This window comes from Dama dama, chromosome 25 (genome assembly GCF_033118175.1).
Source record: "Dama dama isolate Ldn47 chromosome 25, ASM3311817v1, whole genome shotgun sequence".
NCBI lineage: Eukaryota > Metazoa > Chordata > Mammalia > Artiodactyla > Cervidae > Dama > Dama dama.
Window position 1 is genome coordinate 69,562,614 of NC_083705.1, and position 19,387 is coordinate 69,582,000.

Consider the following 19,387-nt stretch of genomic DNA (forward strand, 5'->3'; position numbering starts at 1 on the left):
AATTTTTTAAATTTGTGGTGGGTATGAGTCTTCTTATCAGGTATCTGATGTGAAGATATTTTCTCCAGTGTGTAACTAGTCTTTCATTCTCTTAACAGTAAGTGTCTCTCAAGAGCAGAGGTTTCTGATTTGATTCATACAACTTACTTTTACTTCTTTTTTGAGTGATGCTTTTGGCATAGTATCTAGGAAATCTTTGCTTTACCTAAGGTCCTGAAAATATTCTCCTAGGTTTTCTTCTAGAAGTTTTATGGTTTTAGATATTGCTCTATGATTCATTTAAGTTTATTATCACAGGTAGAGATAGATATTAATCAAAATTCATATATTTGCATTTGGATATCTAATTGTTCCAGCACCATTTGTTGAAAAGACTACTTTCTCCACTAAATTGTCTTTGTACCTTTTCAAAGAATCAGTAGATCCTATGTTTGTGGATCTATTTCTGGGCTTTTCATTTTGTTCCTTTGCTCAATCTTTCAATCTTAATGAATTCATTATTGTAGTTTTATAATGAATCCTGAAGTCAGATTGTGTAAGTCCTCCAATGATGTCCTTTTTTTTTCAGAATGTGTTTGCTGTCCTAGAAACTCTGTATCTCTATATGAATTTTAGAATTAACCTGTCAAATTTATATTTTTAAAAGGCCTCTGGAATTGTGACTAAAATTGCTTTGATTTATAGATCATTTAGAAGATTTCAGTTTCTTTTAATTGTATAAGTCATGCACATATTTTGAGACTCATTTCTAAGTATTTCATTATCTTTGCTAGTACATAGGAACAAAATTATTATTTATATTTATCTTATATTCTTCAGCTTTACAAAAAGCATGCAGGCTTTAACCTTTAACTAAGCTGTTGCTTGTATGTTTTTAAATAAATGTCCTTCGTCAGATTTAGGAAATTTATTTCTATTCCCAGTTGATTGATAGTTTCTGTTAGGTTAGGAATGGATTTTTGGATCTTATCAAATGATATTTCTGTGATGTTCATATAGATTTGCTTTTTTTAGTTAGAGTGCAGTTGACTTGCAATGTTGTGTTAGCTTCTACTGTCCAACAATCTGTATTAGCTATATGTATACATGTGTCTGCTCCCACTGGGACCTCCCTCCCACCTCCTATCCCACCCCTCTAGGTCAGCACAGAGCACAGACCTGAGCTCCCTGTGCAAGACAACAGCTTCCCACAGCTTCGATTTGATTTTTAGACTGCTGATATGGTGAATTACATTGATCCAATTTTAAATGTTGATGCAACCTTACACCCCTGACATAATCCCTACCTGTGAAATATTAGCCTTTCTGTCTACTTGGGGATTTTGTTTACTAAAGCCTGTTAAGCACTTCTGTATCTCAGTTAATGGGGAACATTCACATGTAAATTTCTTTCCCTCTAATGTCTTTATCTGGTTTTTATATCTAATTAGAATTGATGTTGTATACAGTTGACTTTATATCTCTTCTGCATATCTTCCATGTTTCTACCTAATATGTTAGTTTCTTCTAGCTCCTAGAACATATGCAATACAGTTACAATAACAGTTTTAAATATCAACCACAAATTCTGTCATGGATGTCATTTCTGTGCCAATTTCAGTTGACTTATGTTCCTTCTCATAATAGGTTCTGTTATTTGCTTTTTTTTTTTTATTTTTTCAGAAGCTTCTTTGCATATCTGGTAATTTTAGATTAGATGTAAGATACTGTGACCTTTTCCTTGTTCATTGGATAATATTGAATCCCCCAAATATGCTAGAGCTCTCCTTTGGGACAAGATCAAGTTATATGAAATTAGTTTGATCTTTTTGGATTTTGCTTGTAAGCTTTATTAGTTGAGATCAGAGCAGAGTTCATTCTGGGGTGATTTTTCCGCAGTGTGGAGATAAGACCCTTCTTGGTACCTTAACTGATTATAGGAGAGTTAAGGAGTTTTCAGTCTGGCTCTTAGGACCAAGCCCTATTCCCAGCCTCATGTCAGTGACAAGTACTGCTCTCTCTCATCTTTTCAGATGGGTCTTTCCCCAGCAATGTGTGGTTTCTTCATACATGCTCATGGGTTGCTACTATTCTAAATACTTGAGGGGACGCTGTGCATAGAAGCTGTGCATTACTGGGATTTCCTTGCCTTGTAGCCCTCTCCTTCGGAGAACTCCAGCGCCTTTGGCTTCCTCCAGTTTCCAGCTCTGTCTCCCTAATCACTAGCCTGTGCCTGGCCTGGGTTTTTCCTTCCTCCACCACCACCTGGAAACCTTCTTAGGGTTGTAGGCTTGGTCAGCTGTGTGACTCACTTCGTGTTTCCCAAACTTGGCAGTCAGTATCCTTCTTTGCTTGATGTCCAATGTCTTAAGACCTGTTGTTTTATGTATTTTAAGTTATTGTTGGTGAAAGAGTTAATCCCATTTCTGTTACCTCATCCTGGTTGGACACAGATGTCTTTCTGCAGCGTTTTAATTTTGACTGAACTGTCTCCCTTTTCTTCTCTTCCTTGCTGGGACCTCTAAACTAATTTCCAGGGTGCCCTGTCAATCCTGGCTCTGTTTCCACAAGCTCCTGGGGTCACAGGTATGCTTCTTTGCACGTGCTTTGGTGCTTTGGACCTTTGAAAGCACAACTGTATTCCTTTCTTGTTTCTCTTATGCAGAATGGCTTTCTACTTCCGTGTGTGACTTGCTGAGTTGCTGAAAGAAAACTTGATAAATGCATATAGAAAGCATGAGTGTTCCATGATGAGAATATATTTATATATTAAGCTATTGATGAAATCACTTTAAAGGTAATTTTATTTTGTGCCAAACATATGGTATCAAATTTTTTTCTTAGACTGTCACCATCTCTCTATTTTACTTTCAACCTGTGGAATATAAGATATCTTCATTTTCTCAATGGAAAAGTTAATAACAAAATAGAGCGCCCCACTTGACCATCTCATTTTTTCCCAAATTTATGCAAATTCCACCAGAACGGACTTACTTGTGAATTGATCAGTATGATTTGTCCATTCACCAAAAATAACATTGTTGGCCTTAAGATTGATAGTATAAAATAAATATGACAAAGTTCTTGGTCTTGACAAATTTTCAGTCTGTTAATGGAGGCTGAATTATAAATACACAATTAAATGTCAGTGAAATACATGCTTTAATTCCATGAAACAGGCCTGAGGTGACATGGCCTAAATTAGAAAAAAAGATGATTAAGATGGGGAGGAGAGAATGAACCCAAGAGGCTGTATATGTGTGTGTGTGTATATATATGTAGGACTTGGCCTAGAGGTGAGGGGGAACAGGAAGGACCTCCCAGGTTTCTGGATCAAACTTTAAATGCCTGGTTTTTGTGTTTCTGTTGACTGGGACAGAGAGAACATGGGCAACACGCTTGAAGAACTGCTGAAAATTGCTGTAGTTATCATGCAGTTTTCCCCTTTGTTCTTTTTGTCTTTATTTTTATTTTATCCAGCTTTATTGAGATTTAACTGATGCATAACATTGTGTGAGGTGTATGTGTATATATTTAAAGTGTGCAGTGTGTTGATTTGATACATTTATAAATTGCAAAATGATGACCAGCAGAGCATTAGTTAGTCTGCACCTCCATCCTGCCATGTAATCACTGTTTCTTTGCTACGTTGAGAGCACTGAAGGTCCACTCTGTTAGCATCATTCAAGTGCCTGATACAGTATTATTAGCTATAATCATCAAGCTATAGTGTTAGATCCCCAAACGTGTTAATCTTATAACTGAGAGTTTGTACCCTTTGACCAGTATGTCCCCATTTCCCCCAACCAGGAAGTTCCCTGGTAACTTCCACTCTACACTGTGTTTGTCATTTTTAGATTCCACATATAAGTGAGATCATACAGAATGTCTTACTCTACCTGTCTTATTTCACTTAGCATAATGCCCTCAAGGTCCAATCAAGTTATTCAAATGGGAGAATTTCCTTCTTTCTCGTGGCTGAACAATATTCATGTGTGTGTGTGTGTGTGTGTGTGTGTGTGTGTGACATCTTCTTTATCCATTAACTTGTTATTAGACACCTACATTTCCATATCTTGGCTAATGTGAATAATGCTGCAGTGAACATGGGAGTGTAGGTATCTCTATGAGATCCTGACTTTAATTCCTCTGGATATATAGCAGCAGTGAGATTGATTTAGTCGCAATTATTATGTTAGTTTTTCCATGAGCATATTAAGAACCCTATGTGGCAGGTAATAACAATTAGTTCCCTGAAATCACTTTTAAAGCAAATTCTTTCTTTAACGTTAAATGTAATGCTGTTCCAGGCCCATTCAAATTTGGACTTGCTTGGATTGTCACGGTCTCTCTCTTTCACTTATAGCATCAATTCCTCAGAAAATTGGAGCTCACAGGCTCAGTGAAGCCATACAGCTACTCACCATTGAATTGAGTCACTTTATAATTTTGGTTATTAATATAAAAATAGGGCAGCCATACCATTTCTGAGGATTTAATAAATTTGATATTTTAAATGAATGCATCATCATCAGATCTTAAAAAGCAGTTGAAAGAAGAAGTCCTGAAACTCCTGTTGGGTTTTGAACTGTGATGAGTTAATGGGACACAAGGAGACAGAGTTTGTTTTCAGAGGTTTAGGTCTAATGGCTCTGAACTGTTCTTCTTAACCCTTGAGTTGTGCCCACCTCTGGGACGATTTCACCCCCTACTCCCTGCTGAGCCTGTTAGCAATACACGGAGGCAAACTCAGGTTTTAAAATATGTTCTCTACTCATCTGCGTCAAAAACAAAACTTCATCTCCATAGAAGAGGTAAGATTTCTGGTGCAAAGAATCTCAAAATTATTGGACTTCCTACGTTTTTTTTCTTGAGACATGGGATCTTACTCGTTTGCAGGTGATAGCAAACGTGTTATAATGCTAAGAGCAGGGGTGCATAAGCAGCATGTGCTTTAAGTCCATTTTGGCAAGGAGCCCCTGGGCACTTGCCCAGCCAGGCTGGCAGAGTTAGGAAGGGAATGCGCATGGAATTTCAGTCTGGGGCTGGCAGTGTTCCACACCGTGAGCCTGGATGGTCGGAGACAAGGTCGAAGGCATTCCTATCACGTGGTCTCCATTTCAAGTGAAAAAAGTGCACGTGTGTTCTGTCTAGTACTTCACACGATTAGGTTTATGGCACCCATTAGGGCTTTTTTTTTTTTTCATTTAAAAAGCAGCATCTGAAAGATGCCATAATAAAAGATCCTATAAACAAAGGAAATGAAGTCACCTCTCTGCCAGTGTGTGTTGCTGTGGAGATGGGGGTCATCCATGTGGGATGGGGAAGGGATGCAGTATTAAAGTAGGAAAGCATCTAAAATCAGTAAACAAGTTATGGATATTCACTTCATTCCTGCATTGTAACCTAGACCCTGTTTTGTTCTATAAGGCAATAAAAGCATTAAGACTAAAAATAAATAAATAAATAAATAAATTAGGAAAGCAGTGATTGCATATTTTCTGTTAAAAGCCTATGAAGTCCCAAAGATGAAGAACCTTTGATTATGGTTCCTTGTAAAAAATTTTTAAAAAGGGACCCTGAGTAGAGAAAGCTATTAAATAATTAGAATTGTGAAAAATAAATATTTAAATAGGCCTCCAATTAAGGCTTCTGGTGTGGATGCACGTGGCTACTTTCTACCAGAATTCATTTATACAGTATTACCAATACTTTATTTTCAAAGCATACACCAGGCCATACGGTTCTTACTGTGTCCAAATATCTGATGAGGAGGGGGTACGAATGCATGACAAGTTCACAGAGACTAGAAAACCATCCCCACAAAACAGGAGAGCCCTTGACTCGGGCCGGGAAAGAATTGGACATAAGACAGACATTAATCAGTTCTCCACAGTAGTCACCTATGGATAGTGGTCATTTAGCAGTGAGTGCAAACACTGGATTTTGATCTAACCAAAAGTGCAGCATGACTGCATTAAGATGACAGGATGTGGGGACACTGTGTCAATGTTGGGGACACAGAGTGAGAAAGAAAGAAAGTGAAGGCGCTCAGTCATGTCTGAGTCTTTGAGACGCCGTGGACTGTAGCCTACCAGGCTCCTCCTGCGTCCACGGGATTTTCCAGGCAAGAGTGCTGGAGTGGGTTGCCATTTTCTTCTCCAATGCAGAGTGAGGGTAAAGAATAAAAATTGAAATCCTTTTCCTATGGTACACAGTTAATAGATGATGCCTGTTACTGGAAAATTCTCATTGTTAGCTCTAAGGGATAAATATCTAGATATTCAACTGAAAGAGATGGGGCAGGGGCGGGGGGTGGAAGGACAGAATTTTTGTTGTTCTTCAGTCTCTAAGTTGTGTCTGACTTTTTGTGACCCCATGGACTGCAGCATGCCAGGCCTCCCTGTCCTTTACTATCTCCCAGAGCTTGCTCAAACTCATGTCCATTGAATCAGTGATACCATCCAACCCTCTCATCCTCTATCATCCCCTTCTCCTCCTGCCTTCAATCTTTCCCAGCATCAGGGTCTTTTCCAGCGAGTCAGCTCTTCACAAAGTATTGGAAATTCAGCTTCAGCATCAGTCCTTCCAGTAAATATTCAGGACTGATTTCCTTTAGGATGGACTGGTTGGATCTCCTTGCAGTCCAAGGGACTCTCAAGAGTCTTCTCCAACACCGCAGTTCAAAAGCATCAATTCTTTAGCGCTTAGCTTTCTTTATAGTCCAACTCTCACATCCACACATGACTACTGGAAAAACAATAGCTTTGACTAGATGGACCTTTGTTGGCAAAGTAATGTCTCTGCTTTTTAGTATGCTGTCTACGTTGGTCATAGCTTTTCTTCCAAGGAGCAACCGCCCTTTGATTTCATGGCTGCAGTCACCATCTGCAGTGATTTTGGAGCCTAAGAAAATTAAATTTGTCACTGTTTCCATTGTTTCCCCATCTATTTGCTATGACATGATGGGACTGGATGCCATGACCTATGATTTATTGTGAAAAACTTACTATTTCTCATAATAAATGTTAGAAAACTACTTAACTCTTATTTGATATGTATATTTAACATTAATAAAATTGTTTTAAAAGTATGGCCATCATTGGATGTATTACATTTTGTAGGTTTTCCCTCTAATGAAGCATCCTTTGCTGTCAAAAGGAGGACTTGGGATCCAAGGTCAAACTCTGCACCCCTTAGGTTTGGTCTTGTTTCTGGAGACATAGTGCTTAAAATTCTTGTCAAATAGTTAGGCCTAGGGGTATGGTCCTAAAGTGCACCACCCACAACTGCATGGCCCACTTGCCTGGATCCTTCCACCCTTGCTTGTCGGGGAGGCACCTGGCAGTGAGGAAAGGGAGCTGAGACTGAGAAAAACCATCACGTTATCTTGCGGAAATTCCTTATAGACTAAAAGTTATCGCGCGTTGTGTTATCAACTGGATAGCTACCTTCCTAACACTCTGAATCTGTGATGCAGAGCTTAAGCTATTCATAAATCTCAAATCAAACATATTATCATCCTAAAAACAAATATTGGTTCCATCATTTTAAATAACTATAATCTTAGAGAAGAAAACAGCTAACCCTATCAGAATAAACAGCATTTTCGGGCATTATTAAGTGAAAGGAAGACAACTTGGGGGATCACCTTTTTGTTGCTGTGCTCAGTCGCTTCAGCCGTGTCTGACCCAGTGCGACCCGGTGGACTGTAGCCCGCCAGACCTCTCTGTCCATGGCATTCTCCAGGAAAGAATACTGGAGTGGGTTGCTGTTTCCTTCTGCAGAGGATCTTCCCGACCCGGGGATCGAACACACACCTCTTATGTCTCATGCATTTGCAGGCAAGTTCTTTATAATGAGCCCTGCCTGGGAAGCCCTTTCACCATCTTTATTCACATTCAATAAATGTAATTGCATGCACCAGTTTTATTCACATACAATCACATTTATTGTCTCATTCTCGTTGATGCAGAAACTGCAGATTCCTTTGCGGTTAACTTGAACCCTAACTTCCTCTTAAATGCCTAATTTGACCAAAAACTGTGCTTTTAACCTTGTACAGTGGCTGGTAGGTGTCAGGACCTGAAGTTTGAAAGAATGCTGTCTTTCACCCCAGGAAGGACGCACCAGGCTCTGCTTCTGCAATATGATAAGCACATGTCATGCATTTTTCTCTCCCAGGAGTACCAGCCTTGTAACACCAACCCGTGCCCTGAGCTGAAAAAGACCACGCCCTGGACTCCCTGGACACCCGTCAACATCTCTGACAATGGGGGTCACTACGAGCAGCGATTTCGGTACACGTGCAAAGCCCGTCTGCCTGATCCAAACTTGCTGGAGGTGGGAAGACAGAGAATTGAGATGCGGTACTGCTCTAGTGATGGGACCAGTGGCTGCTCCACCGACGGTGAGTCAGCGACTCCGTAGGGACTGACCTGCTTCCAGGGTCAGGCATTCCGTCTCATCTCCAAGTTCACAGAATAGCTGGGGTGCTGGGGGTGGGGGGGATTTTTCCTGTTCATCATGGCTTAGCCATGTTTATAACAATGATCTCTCTACATCAGAACTGACTTTATAGCAAACTGGTGGGGAAGACCCTTACTGTAAATATTCAGTTAGATGTTGGGGTGGTCCCCTGACTCCATCCCTCAAAATGGCACCATATTTATAATGGGTCCAGAAAAGTTTGTAGAAGATTTATTTAGTATCAGAATATATACTGAGGAAATCTCTGCATTCTTCCATCACCACTTTTATTCACATACAATTATATATATTTATCATTGTTGATGTCAGAGACTGTACAGATCCCTTTGCAGCTGGTACTGAAACGTAACCTGCAAATAAGCTTTTCCTTTTTTTACTCCCCAAATGGGACGAAGACAAAGGAAGTGCATATCTGTGTTTATATCTGTGAAAGAATCTTCCTGCTAAAAAAGGCAGTATGTGAGAATCCTTTAATACTCTTTGAAATTGCTTTGCCCCTTATAATTGTATAAATCCCTTCAATGCCATTTGACTTATGTAGGGAGAGCACTAAGGTAGATGGGATGATCCATTCTCTGCCTGGTCCTGCCACTGAATGGTCACCTTCCGCCACTAAAGCCGCTCCCGCCTGCACCCACCAGGCAACTCACTCGCTCCCTCTGGGGCTCAGGTGTCTCAACTACAGAAAAAGGCATGAGGTTGGCCATCCCAAAGAGACTCATTTCTGCTTCTGTCTTCCTCTCTCCTGTAACACTCATCTGATTTAAGAAAACCGGTGCAATCCTAGAAGAAAATAAGATGGCACTTGGAGCAAGATGATGAGCACAGTAGTAGTCATATCTTACACTGGACCAGCTTGAACATGACTTACACTTTTGGGTTTATGATTCTCTGTTATTCTCCCAATGTGACTGTGATAGAGAATACACAGTCACCATCAGCATCATTTTAGGTTCAGAGTGATTGGCTTTGATGGATCACAGAGCTTATAAGTTGCCACGTTGGGCTTGCCGTGGGTGGGATAAGCTTATGGAGGCGCCGTGAGTCTGCTCCTGCTTTGCCGCAGGGCTTCACTCACAAGGAGCGGCTCTGAGTGAGGGTCGCCAGCTGCATGTAGGACTCAGATCTCCGTTCCTCCTCCTGGAGCTGCCAGCCTGGATGCTCATCGGCTCAACAGTTGCTCTCAAGAGCCACTCCCAGTCGTATTTTCACTGACATTAAATGTCTACTGATCTCAAACCATTCTGTTCCCTGTAGTTCAGCAGCTATACAAGTTCATTGTTTCTTGGTGGGGACGGGGGCAGGAAGTCTACTATAGTGAAGTATTTTATTTGAATAAGTATACAGTTTAAATCAAAGGAATAAACACTACCTACCTAGGAAATGAAGCAACATGATATTCATTCTGACTCATTATAAAATCCTGCTTTAGCGAGAAGGAAAGCTAGGTGATAGAATACCAAGAAATAGGTAACTGAAGACCCATTTTAAAGATCTACATACCACAAGGGATGGTCTTTGATCTCAAGTTAGGGTTCTGAGATAAAATACAAAATGTGCAGTTTAATATGAATTTCCAATATTTTTCAACAATTATTTTAGTATAAATATGTTTCATGTGCTTCCCTGGTGGCTCAGATGGTAAAGAATCTGCCTACAGTGCAGAAGACCCGGGTTTGATCCCTGGGTTGGGAAGATCCCCTGGAGAAAGGAATGGCAACCCACTCTAATATCCTTGCCTGGAGAAGTCCATGGACAGAGGAGCCTGGTGAGCTACAGTCCATGGGATTGCAAGGAGTTGGACACAACTGAGGGACTAACACACACATGTTCCTTGTGTCTTTTTTTAAGATAGGTATATCCCATGCACTTATGTACATATTTATACTAAAATATTATTTTTTATTTATCTGAAACTAAATTTTAACTGGGTTTCCTGCATTTTATTCGCTAAATCTGGCAACCCTGTCTTCAATTCAGTCACTTATTCCCATATTTCAGAGCAGGCTATGAACTTACTTCTTATGACATCAAAGATAAGAAAGAGAAAATGAATGACATTGTTTCTTTAACTTTATTCTCTTTTCTGAACATATATCTTTTTTAATCCTTCCTTTCTCAGACATATATGAAACCAACATTAACATTCATTTTTAATGACAGTAATATAAGCTAAAGAAAAATTGATACACATTTATAAAAGACATCTTATATTTCCTCTGAAAGTATATTGTGGGCATGTTTTGAAAAATACTTCATCCTTCTTGTATCTTAATGGCTTCAAGTTCTAATGACCAGCCACCCATCTTGGTATTGATATCCTGAGAATACAGAATTGGACTTGTTTGGCTCCTATCACACAAAACAAGGCTAAATTGTGTGTTCTATATTGACTAACCACAAAGGACTGTCTCATCAGAGAAATAGGTTTCTCATCTATTTCCTCTGAAGAGCACCCCGCATGGGTTTCTGAGTCACAAGTTTTAAGTAAGCAACCAAGAAGCCTAAAACCATCCATACACCTGCCTCCTCACACCCAGAACCTCATGGCATACTTTGAGAGTTTTTTGTTAAAACCCATGTCACCCTGCTTCCATTTGAGAAAATGACTGAGTATTTCTTAATATTTTAAGGCAGTAGACATGTTCATCAAAATAATCACAAATTGCACAAGGGCAATTTGTTGCAGAATTCTCAATGCAAGTGAGAAGGGTGTATTTTCTTTGAAAGAAGTTTCTCAGAACAGTAAGTGATCTATTACCAAAGGGAAAAAAGAAAACAAAACTCTGTTCCTTGTACAAGGACTTTGCCACATTCACAAATAGAGGTCTTAGTTGCCCCATTATTTAATAGCAACTGTGGAGATAGAAGACTTGAATTATAGGAGATTATCAGGCAAACTGCAATTTTATTTTTATTTCGTTTTTCGCTTCTGCATTGTAAACATTGTTCCACAGATATTTGAGAATGTAGTTGCAGACAAGGGCTGCAGAATGAGAGTTAGTTTGGACTCTGGTTACTCTAAGAGCTGCTGACAAAATCACACGTGGGCCATTTCCTTGGCAGGCCTGTCCGGCGATTTCCTGCGGGCGGGGAGATACTCCGCCCACACTGTCAACGGGGCGTGGTCGGCCTGGACGTCGTGGTCGCAGTGCAGCCGAGACTGCAGCCGGGGCATCCGGAACCGGAAGCGGGTCTGCAACAACCCGGAGCCCAAGTTCGGGGGCATGCCTTGCCTGGGCCCGTCCCTGGAATACCAGGAATGCAACATCTTGCCCTGCCCAGGTGAGCAGGTCCCGAAGTCTGGAAAAACTGAAACATCAAGGGCTTGGAAGACCTTCTCACGCAGCTTCCCTGGCTTTATGTTTGAGGTATAACTTCTGATAGATAGGTAGATACAGACACAGGTGTGCACGGAGGTGTAGATACATGTATATACACAGATATATGTGGACTTCCCAGGTTGCTCTAGTGGTAAAAGAACCCGCCTGCCAATGCAGGAGACTGCTGATTAATCCCTGGGCCAGCAAGATCCCCTGGAGGACGGCATGGCAACCCACCCCAGTATTCTTGCCTGGAGAATCCTGTAGACAGAGGAGTCTGGCTGGCTACAGTCCGTAGGGTTGCAAAGAGTAGGACACAATCGAAGTGACAGAGCATGCACACACACATAGATATAGGTGTAGGTGCGGACACAGGTGTAGACGCAGATATAGACATACATATGGAGCAGACATAGATTTAGAGGTAGACATAGGTATAGATGTGAGAGGATGTAAGATACAGACGTATGTATAGATATTGGGTGTAGACATAGATAGGACTTCCCAGGTGGTGCTAGTGGTAAAGAACCTTCCTGCCAATGCAGGAGACATAAGAGATACTGATTAATCCCTTGGTCTGGAAGATCCTCTGGAGGAGGACATGGCATCCATATATAGACAGAGATGCAGGTGTAAACAGAGATGTAGACACAGATACAGATGTAGATAGAGACATAGGTGTAGATATAAATACAGGTTTCCCTGGAGGAGGGCATGGCAACCCACTCTAGTATTCTTGCCTGAGAATCCCATGGGCAGAGCAGTGAGGCCTGCTGCAGTCCACGGAGATGCAAAGAGTCGGACAGGACTGAGGTGGCTTAGCGCAGCATAGATATAGGTTTAGATACATAGATATAATCTTCCAACTGCCTTGCTATAAAGACAAATAAAATCTAGACCAGATCATGTTCATCTGTTTCTGCTGCCGTAAAAGAAACCGGATCATACTCAGAGCCCCTCTGAGGGATGGTGGGCCCTGGCATCGCCCCTCAGGAGAAGCGGGCTGGGCTTTGTCATCTGGAAAGATGTGTCCTGTCCTTGACGCGGGAGGCTGGCCCCTCCCAGCCTGTGATGGGTCCAGCCCCCCAGGACTGGCCTCCCTTCATACCCCAGAGCCTTCACTAGAGTGACAGTTAACAGGGCTGGCCCCCGAGGGGCCTGCCAAGCCCGTCCCGGGTGCCCTCAGCTGACAGGCGTCCCCTTCCTCCTGAGTTCAGTCCTCTAAAGGCGCAGCACCTTCCTGCAGGCCCACCGGAGCTGCGCTGTCAGAGTCTCCTTCCTGAGTGAGCCCTGGCTTTGTATTCCACGAATTCCCGCACAAGCGCAGGGTCCATCAGTGAGCCTCAGGGCCCCCCTGCAGGGTGTTGAGTACTGACGCAGCTCCGAAGGCTCCTCTGTGGTCTTTGACGCTCTGACCACCTCTGCCTTCCTCCTGCCCCGGCTCTGAGTGCAGCTCTGTCACCTTGATCGCTTCCTCTGACCTTCCCACGTCAGAGCAGCTTTCATTTAACCCCACGCGGCATGGCCATCCTGCGAGCTGAGCTCTGGGGTTGGATCCTGCCTTCGATTTCGTCACAGTGACCACCCAAGGAGGCCAGGACCCTCTCACTCCTGACCAGGCACTCAGCTCTCAGTGAGCCCGGCACACGATCGAAATAGCTCCAGTGATGGTTGGTGAAGGATGAGAAAATAAGCAGTTTGTTAGTTGATCTGCCTTTTTTTTTTAAATTCATTCATTTCTTCAGCAAACATTTTTGATGACCCACTGTGCATTATTTACTGAATATAAAAAGACTTGGGCTTCCCTGGTAGCTCAGCTGGTAAAGAATCCACCTGCAATGCAGGAGACCCGGGTTCCAACCCTGGGTCGGGAAGATCCCTTGGAGGAGGGATAGGCTACCCACTCCAGTCTTCTTGGGCTTCCCAGGTGGCTCAGACAGGAAAGAATCCATCTGCAATGCAGGAGACCTCAGTTCCATCCCTGGGTTGGGAAGATCCCCTGGAGGAGGGCATGGCAACCCAGTCCAGTATTCTTGCCTGGAAAATCCCCATAGACAGAGGAACCTGGCGGACTACAGCCCATGGAGTCCCAAAGAGTCAGACACGACTGAGTGACTAAGCCCAGCACACCATAGCAGAGAAAGACTCAGTGACCTGCTCCAGGTTGGAAAGGAATTTAAGAATTTCGTGAGGAGGCATCCTGTGAACAAGGGCAGCCTCGTAGGGTCACCAGCTATTCAGTTGATGACAAGATGCAGTGGCGATATCAGCTGGGGACCCACTGAGCTGGGATCAGGGCAGCTGTACCGAGCAGGCTGCCCCTGGGCTGAGTCCTCAGGGCCAGATGCAAGCTGGCCATGTAGACAAGCAGGGGTGGGGAATAAGGGGTCATGCTAAGTATGGTGCACAGGGTTTTTAAAGGCCCAGAAGCCTGCATCTGTACCATCTTTTTCAGTTGGTTAAAAAAAAAACCAATTTTCTGAATTCCTTAAGCAAGGAACTGGCTTGCAGCAGTACTTAGAGAGCCTGTGTTAGATGGACAGATGGATGGATGATGAGCGAATTGTGGGCGAATGATGGATGGATGATGAGAGGATGGTGGGTGGATAGTTGGGTGGGTGAATAAACATGTACATTAAACTTAATATACAGTCCTCAGCTTTGTAGCAGGGACTCCCAGTCATGTTCCCGCTCCTCCCGGTACTCTGCGCTTTCTAGACCATCTCTGCCTAAATTTCTCCAGCCTTGGGAGACTCTTCCCTCCAAACTACCCAGCTTTCTTGGCTGAGCCATGCTGAGGGGCTGGGAAAGGTCATGTCTTTCCCACAGCCCCAGTGTGGAGAGTGGAAGGGCTCCTCCTCCCCCGGGGGGCCAAGAGGGAACCCGTGGGGCCACATGATTAGATTAGCATCTGTGCTGTAAAGAGGGGCTGGGAGGCAACATGAGAAAGTCAGGACCCCTCGCCCACGCCGCCTCCCCAGGCTCCAGACAGGAGCCCTCGCTGCCGCGGGTAGAATGTGCAGACTCCTGCAGATTCTTGGGTGCTGCCCTGGCCCTCGGGAGCTAGGCTGGGGTCCATCTCAGACACATCCCATCAGCGTGACCTAGTGGCTGCTTTTATTTTTGTGGATCTGCTGGTCGAGCCAGCACCATGTATACATAACCTTATTGTATTGCAATAGCTCTTTTGAAAGCCAGGATTCCCTAGAGGGCTGTGAAAACATTCAGAGTGGCCCTCTTCACTTTCCACTTGGGAGGGTACAAGTCCAGGGGCTGAGTGGGCAAATGCTAAATCTCTCTCCCACCTCCGAGAAAAGTCCTAACGCAACACGGAGGGATTGGAAGAGCTCGGAGCTTTGCATGCTGAGCTGCTCAGCCGGTGATGGGCTATTTTTGCCTCATCCAGGACTCTTCCCTCTGTTTGAATTTACTCCTCCTTCGTCCTCTTGGGTCCACAAAGGGGCACTGTGTTTTATTTTAAAGTCAGTTTTCTCATTATGGGCTTCCCTGGTGGCTGGTAATCCATCTGCCAGTGCAGATGTGGCTTTGACCCCTGGGTTGAGAAGATCCCCCGGAGAGAGAGATGACAACCCACTCCAGTATTCTTGCCTGGGAAATCCCATGGACAGAGGAGCCTGGCGGGCTACAGTCTATGGGGTCAGACATGACTTAACGACTAAATAACAACAGTGTTCTATATATAACATCTATTAGGCACCTGTGGCGTGCTAAGAACTCATTGCATCTCTGTCCTGAAGGCCACACTTTGTTCAGTAAAGTGCAAGGAACATAGAGGGAGCCTGAGACTCTGGTTCCATCCTGTGTGGTTGGCAGCAAGGGGCGGTAGCTGGAGCTTCATCTGAACAGCTATAGAACCAGGTTCACGGTCAGCCCCGGGGGCTGGATTTTGCTCTACAGACATACCTGTGTTCCTTGGTCACCCTTGTGCTTGCAAGTTACATGCTTAGAACTATTTCCTGGAAGAACTAAGAGGAGCTGAGGAAACATGGGGAGGAATGTGGAAGAAAGACCCCACCTGCCCTCCTGTGATGGTCCGTGGTGTGCCTGGCACGCGCCTGCGGTGCAGACCCTGGGTAGCCCCACCGGCTCGGTCAGATGTGGGTTTCAGAGGTGCTGTGATTTTGTGCCCCTTCCCAGTGGACGGCATGTGGTCTTGCTGGTCCTCCTGGTCCACGTGCTCGGCGACGTGCGGTGGTGGACACTACATGAGGACCCGCTCGTGCACAAACCCAGCCCCCGCCTACGGAGGTGACATCTGCCTGGGACTGCACACGGAGGAGGCGCTCTGCAACACGCAGCCCTGCCCGGGTAAGCAGCCCTTCCTGGCCCAGCGCCGAGGACAGGGCGGTTTCGGCCTTCCCCTTGGTAAAAATAGGCTTGCAACACAGGAGATCCTGGTTCGATTCCTGGGTTGGGAAGATCCACTGGAGAAAGGATAGGCTCCCCACTCCAGTATTCTTGGGCTTCCCTAGTGGCTCAGCTGGTAAAGAATCGGCCTGCAATGCGGGAGACCTGGGTTTGATCCCTGGGTTGGGAAGATCCCCTGGAGAAGGGAAAGGCTACCCACTCCAGTATACTGGCCTGGAGAATTCCATGGACTGCAGTCCATGGGGTCGCAAAGAGTCGGACACAACTGAGCGACTTTCACTTTCACTTTTGACTTCGATGGAGGAATGGTGAAATTGACAAAAGCGTATCTCAGTAAGACTAAAAGAGGGGAACACAGCACCTGTGTTGCTGGTGAAGTGATTTCATAACACATTGTTCTATTATTATAATGGAGCCATTCCCACCATGCCACGGTTGCAGAACTAGCAACAGAAACTGGTGATGACCAAGCATTCTTGTAATATTTAAGCTGGAAATGGGGACTGAGGGGCTTCCCCTCTGGCTCAGTGGTAAAGAATCCACCTGCCAATGCAGGCGATGTGGGTTCAATCCCTGGATCGGGAAGATCCCCTAGAGGAGGAAATGGCAACCCACTCAAATATTCTTGCCTGGAGAATCCCATGGACAGAGGAGCCTGGCAGGCTACAGCTCCTAAGGTCACAAAGAGTCGTACATGACTAAGTGATGAGCAGGCAGGCAGGGAATGGGAACTGACGTTTTGTTGCTGAGAATCAGGGTGGGAATCAGAGAGCCTTTATGGACTGGCTTCATGGAAATCCCCCAGGACAGGGTTCCAGGCTCCACGGCTGGGTGGCCCCAGGGCCCAGTGGATACCCTGTAGCAGCCTTCCCCATCCAAGAATAGTTTAGTTTTCTGACATATAGGGACCACTTGGAGTGAAAATGAGACACTCTCTTCTGAATCTGATTTAAACTTTGAAACACACTAATACGTGTGTGTGTGTGTGTGTGTGTGTGTGTGTGTGTGTGTGTATTTTTTAACTAGCTCCTGAAGATTTTCCTTGCAGGTTTCTTGTATATTGAGAAGTGTTTAGAAACCGTATTCTCAGTCACTCCAAAAACTGTTAGCTTACACATTTCTCAGGAAATACTGTACCCTTTACAATCGATCAAAACACAAGTTTGGTTTCCAAATTTTCCCTGAACTGCAAAGAGGATGCTTACATCTAAAAAGGAAGAGAAAAGCAAAGTGTGTAGAAAAGAGGAAGAAAAAAACAAACTGTGTACTAACACTATTTTTATATTATTTCAGAAATATTATCGAGAGTTCATTTTTTTTAACTCCTCACTTAAAATATGTATTAATCTTATCTTTTCACACATCTGTGTACCCAGGTGAATTTAACAAATCCTAGTGAATCTCCTCCTCTGGGCTAAAGTGACCTTAGCTGGCTCATCTTTTGACCTTGACCCAGACTTGTTCATGGACCTTTGGTGCTTCAGGCACAGTAAACATGGGATGAATTCTACGTCAAGTACAGCCTGCCTGTGGTGTACTGACTCTGCAGGGCTGTTTTCCTAACAGGAGAGAAAGTATTAATATGTGTAGTAGCTTGAACCCCCCTCAGCAGCCAAGGCTTTCTCATTGTCATTTCTCTTGCCTGGGTGCTGAGACCTGTAGAAATTTTCCAGGGAAGTATGTGAGCATGAATGATCCTGTATAAAGGTATCTAACACCATTACTTTAGAGCGTTAAAACAATGTGCGTTTTAGAAGGTGTATTTTAAGCACATTATTTCTAATCAAAGGTATGCGAGTTCTGTGATTCATGCTCCTGTGTGTTTTATTTACTGGACTTGGTCATGAGATAAGAGTCTATCTTATTTATAAACTGTAAATATCGCATGCAAACTCAATGTCGGTAAGTTGCCAGTCTTCCAGGTTGGTAGATTTTAATGGTCTTGTTGCCGCATCCGTCTCCTCGGGCGCCTGCAGAGAGCTGGTCGGAGTGGTCAGACTGGTCTGAGTGTGACGTGGCTGGAGTCCAGGTCCGTGTCCGCCAGTGCGTCCTTCTCTTCCCCGTGGGCAGCCAGTGTTCGGGAAACACCACGGAGAGCCGGCCCTGCGTTTTTGATTCCAACTTCATTCCGGGTAAGGGGGCAGAAATGCTTATTAGTGTGAACAAAATCACTCCTAATGTTTCAAGAGGAAGTGATTCATGGGTGGGAGTTTTAACTGCTCTTTGAGGTTCTGTTTGGTAAAACAAGGGGTCATTCAATCAGTTCTTATGGTTTCAAGGTGGTTATGAATTTGTGGAAGTTCCCAGGTGGTGCTAGTGGTAAAGAACCCACCTGCCAATGCAAGAGATATAAGAGATGCAGGTTCCATCCCTGGGTCAAGAAGATCCCTTGGAGGAGGGCATGGCAACCCACTCCACTATTCTTGCCTGGAGAATCCCATGGACAGAGGCGCACGGTGGGCTACAGTCCTTAGGGTAGAAAAGAGACAAAACCGAAGCAGCTTAGCAGGCATGCACACATGCATGGATTTGTAGGTATGTGGGTGGATACTTGAATTTAGGCCATTAGTTTTAAGATTTTTTTAAATAAGCACAATATCTTCTACAATTTATTGACTATATTCACAGTCAGATAGTTTGTTCAAAAAATGAAAATAGATGGTTTTATTTAAATATTAGATTAAATGCATTGGCAATGCTGTATGTATTTGTTTGCACACAGAAAAGAGGACCATTCTTTTCATGTAACCTTAGTATATTTGGGAAAATGGAAACCCATCCTTGTTCTCCTCTTAGAGAAGAGGTTGGCTGGCCCTTTGGCTGCAGTCCTTTCCTTGTGAAGTCAATGTTTGGTTAATAGTGATAACTTATCACCCATCACATGCTCAGACAGGCACCTGCTGTTGTTCAGTCGCTAGATTGTGTCTGATTCTTTGTGACCCCATGGACTGCAGTACACCGGGCCCCCTACCCTCCACCATCTCCCAGAGTCTACCCACCCAAGTTCATGTCCATTGAGTCCGTGATGCCATCTAAACATCCAACCAAAAGGCATGGGCTAGATACTTACAAAATATTTCACATATTCCTACCATGTGGCTTAGGACTCTGACATGGACCAAAAGCAGAGATTAACCTCTTAAAAGGTTGCAATGGAGAATACCTTGTTCTCCTCCACTAAAGGAAAAGATAGCCGTATTTTAGAG

General features: G+C 43.8%; 1 protein-coding gene across 2 annotated transcripts in view; it reads left to right on the forward strand.

The window, feature by feature from the left end:
- SEMA5A (semaphorin 5A) overlaps positions 1-19,387 on the forward strand; it is a 539,339-nt gene that overhangs the window by 507,361 nt on the left and 12,591 nt on the right. For both annotated transcript variants that reach the window (XM_061129337.1, XM_061129336.1), the window contains 4 exons: positions 8,164-8,389; positions 11,536-11,754; positions 15,951-16,121; positions 18,158-18,313. In XM_061129337.1, coding sequence (XP_060985320.1) covers positions 8,164-8,389; positions 11,536-11,754; positions 15,951-16,121; positions 18,158-18,313 — 772 coding nt within the window. The remainder of the gene's footprint in view (positions 1-8,163; positions 8,390-11,535; positions 11,755-15,950; positions 16,122-18,157; positions 18,314-19,387) is intronic.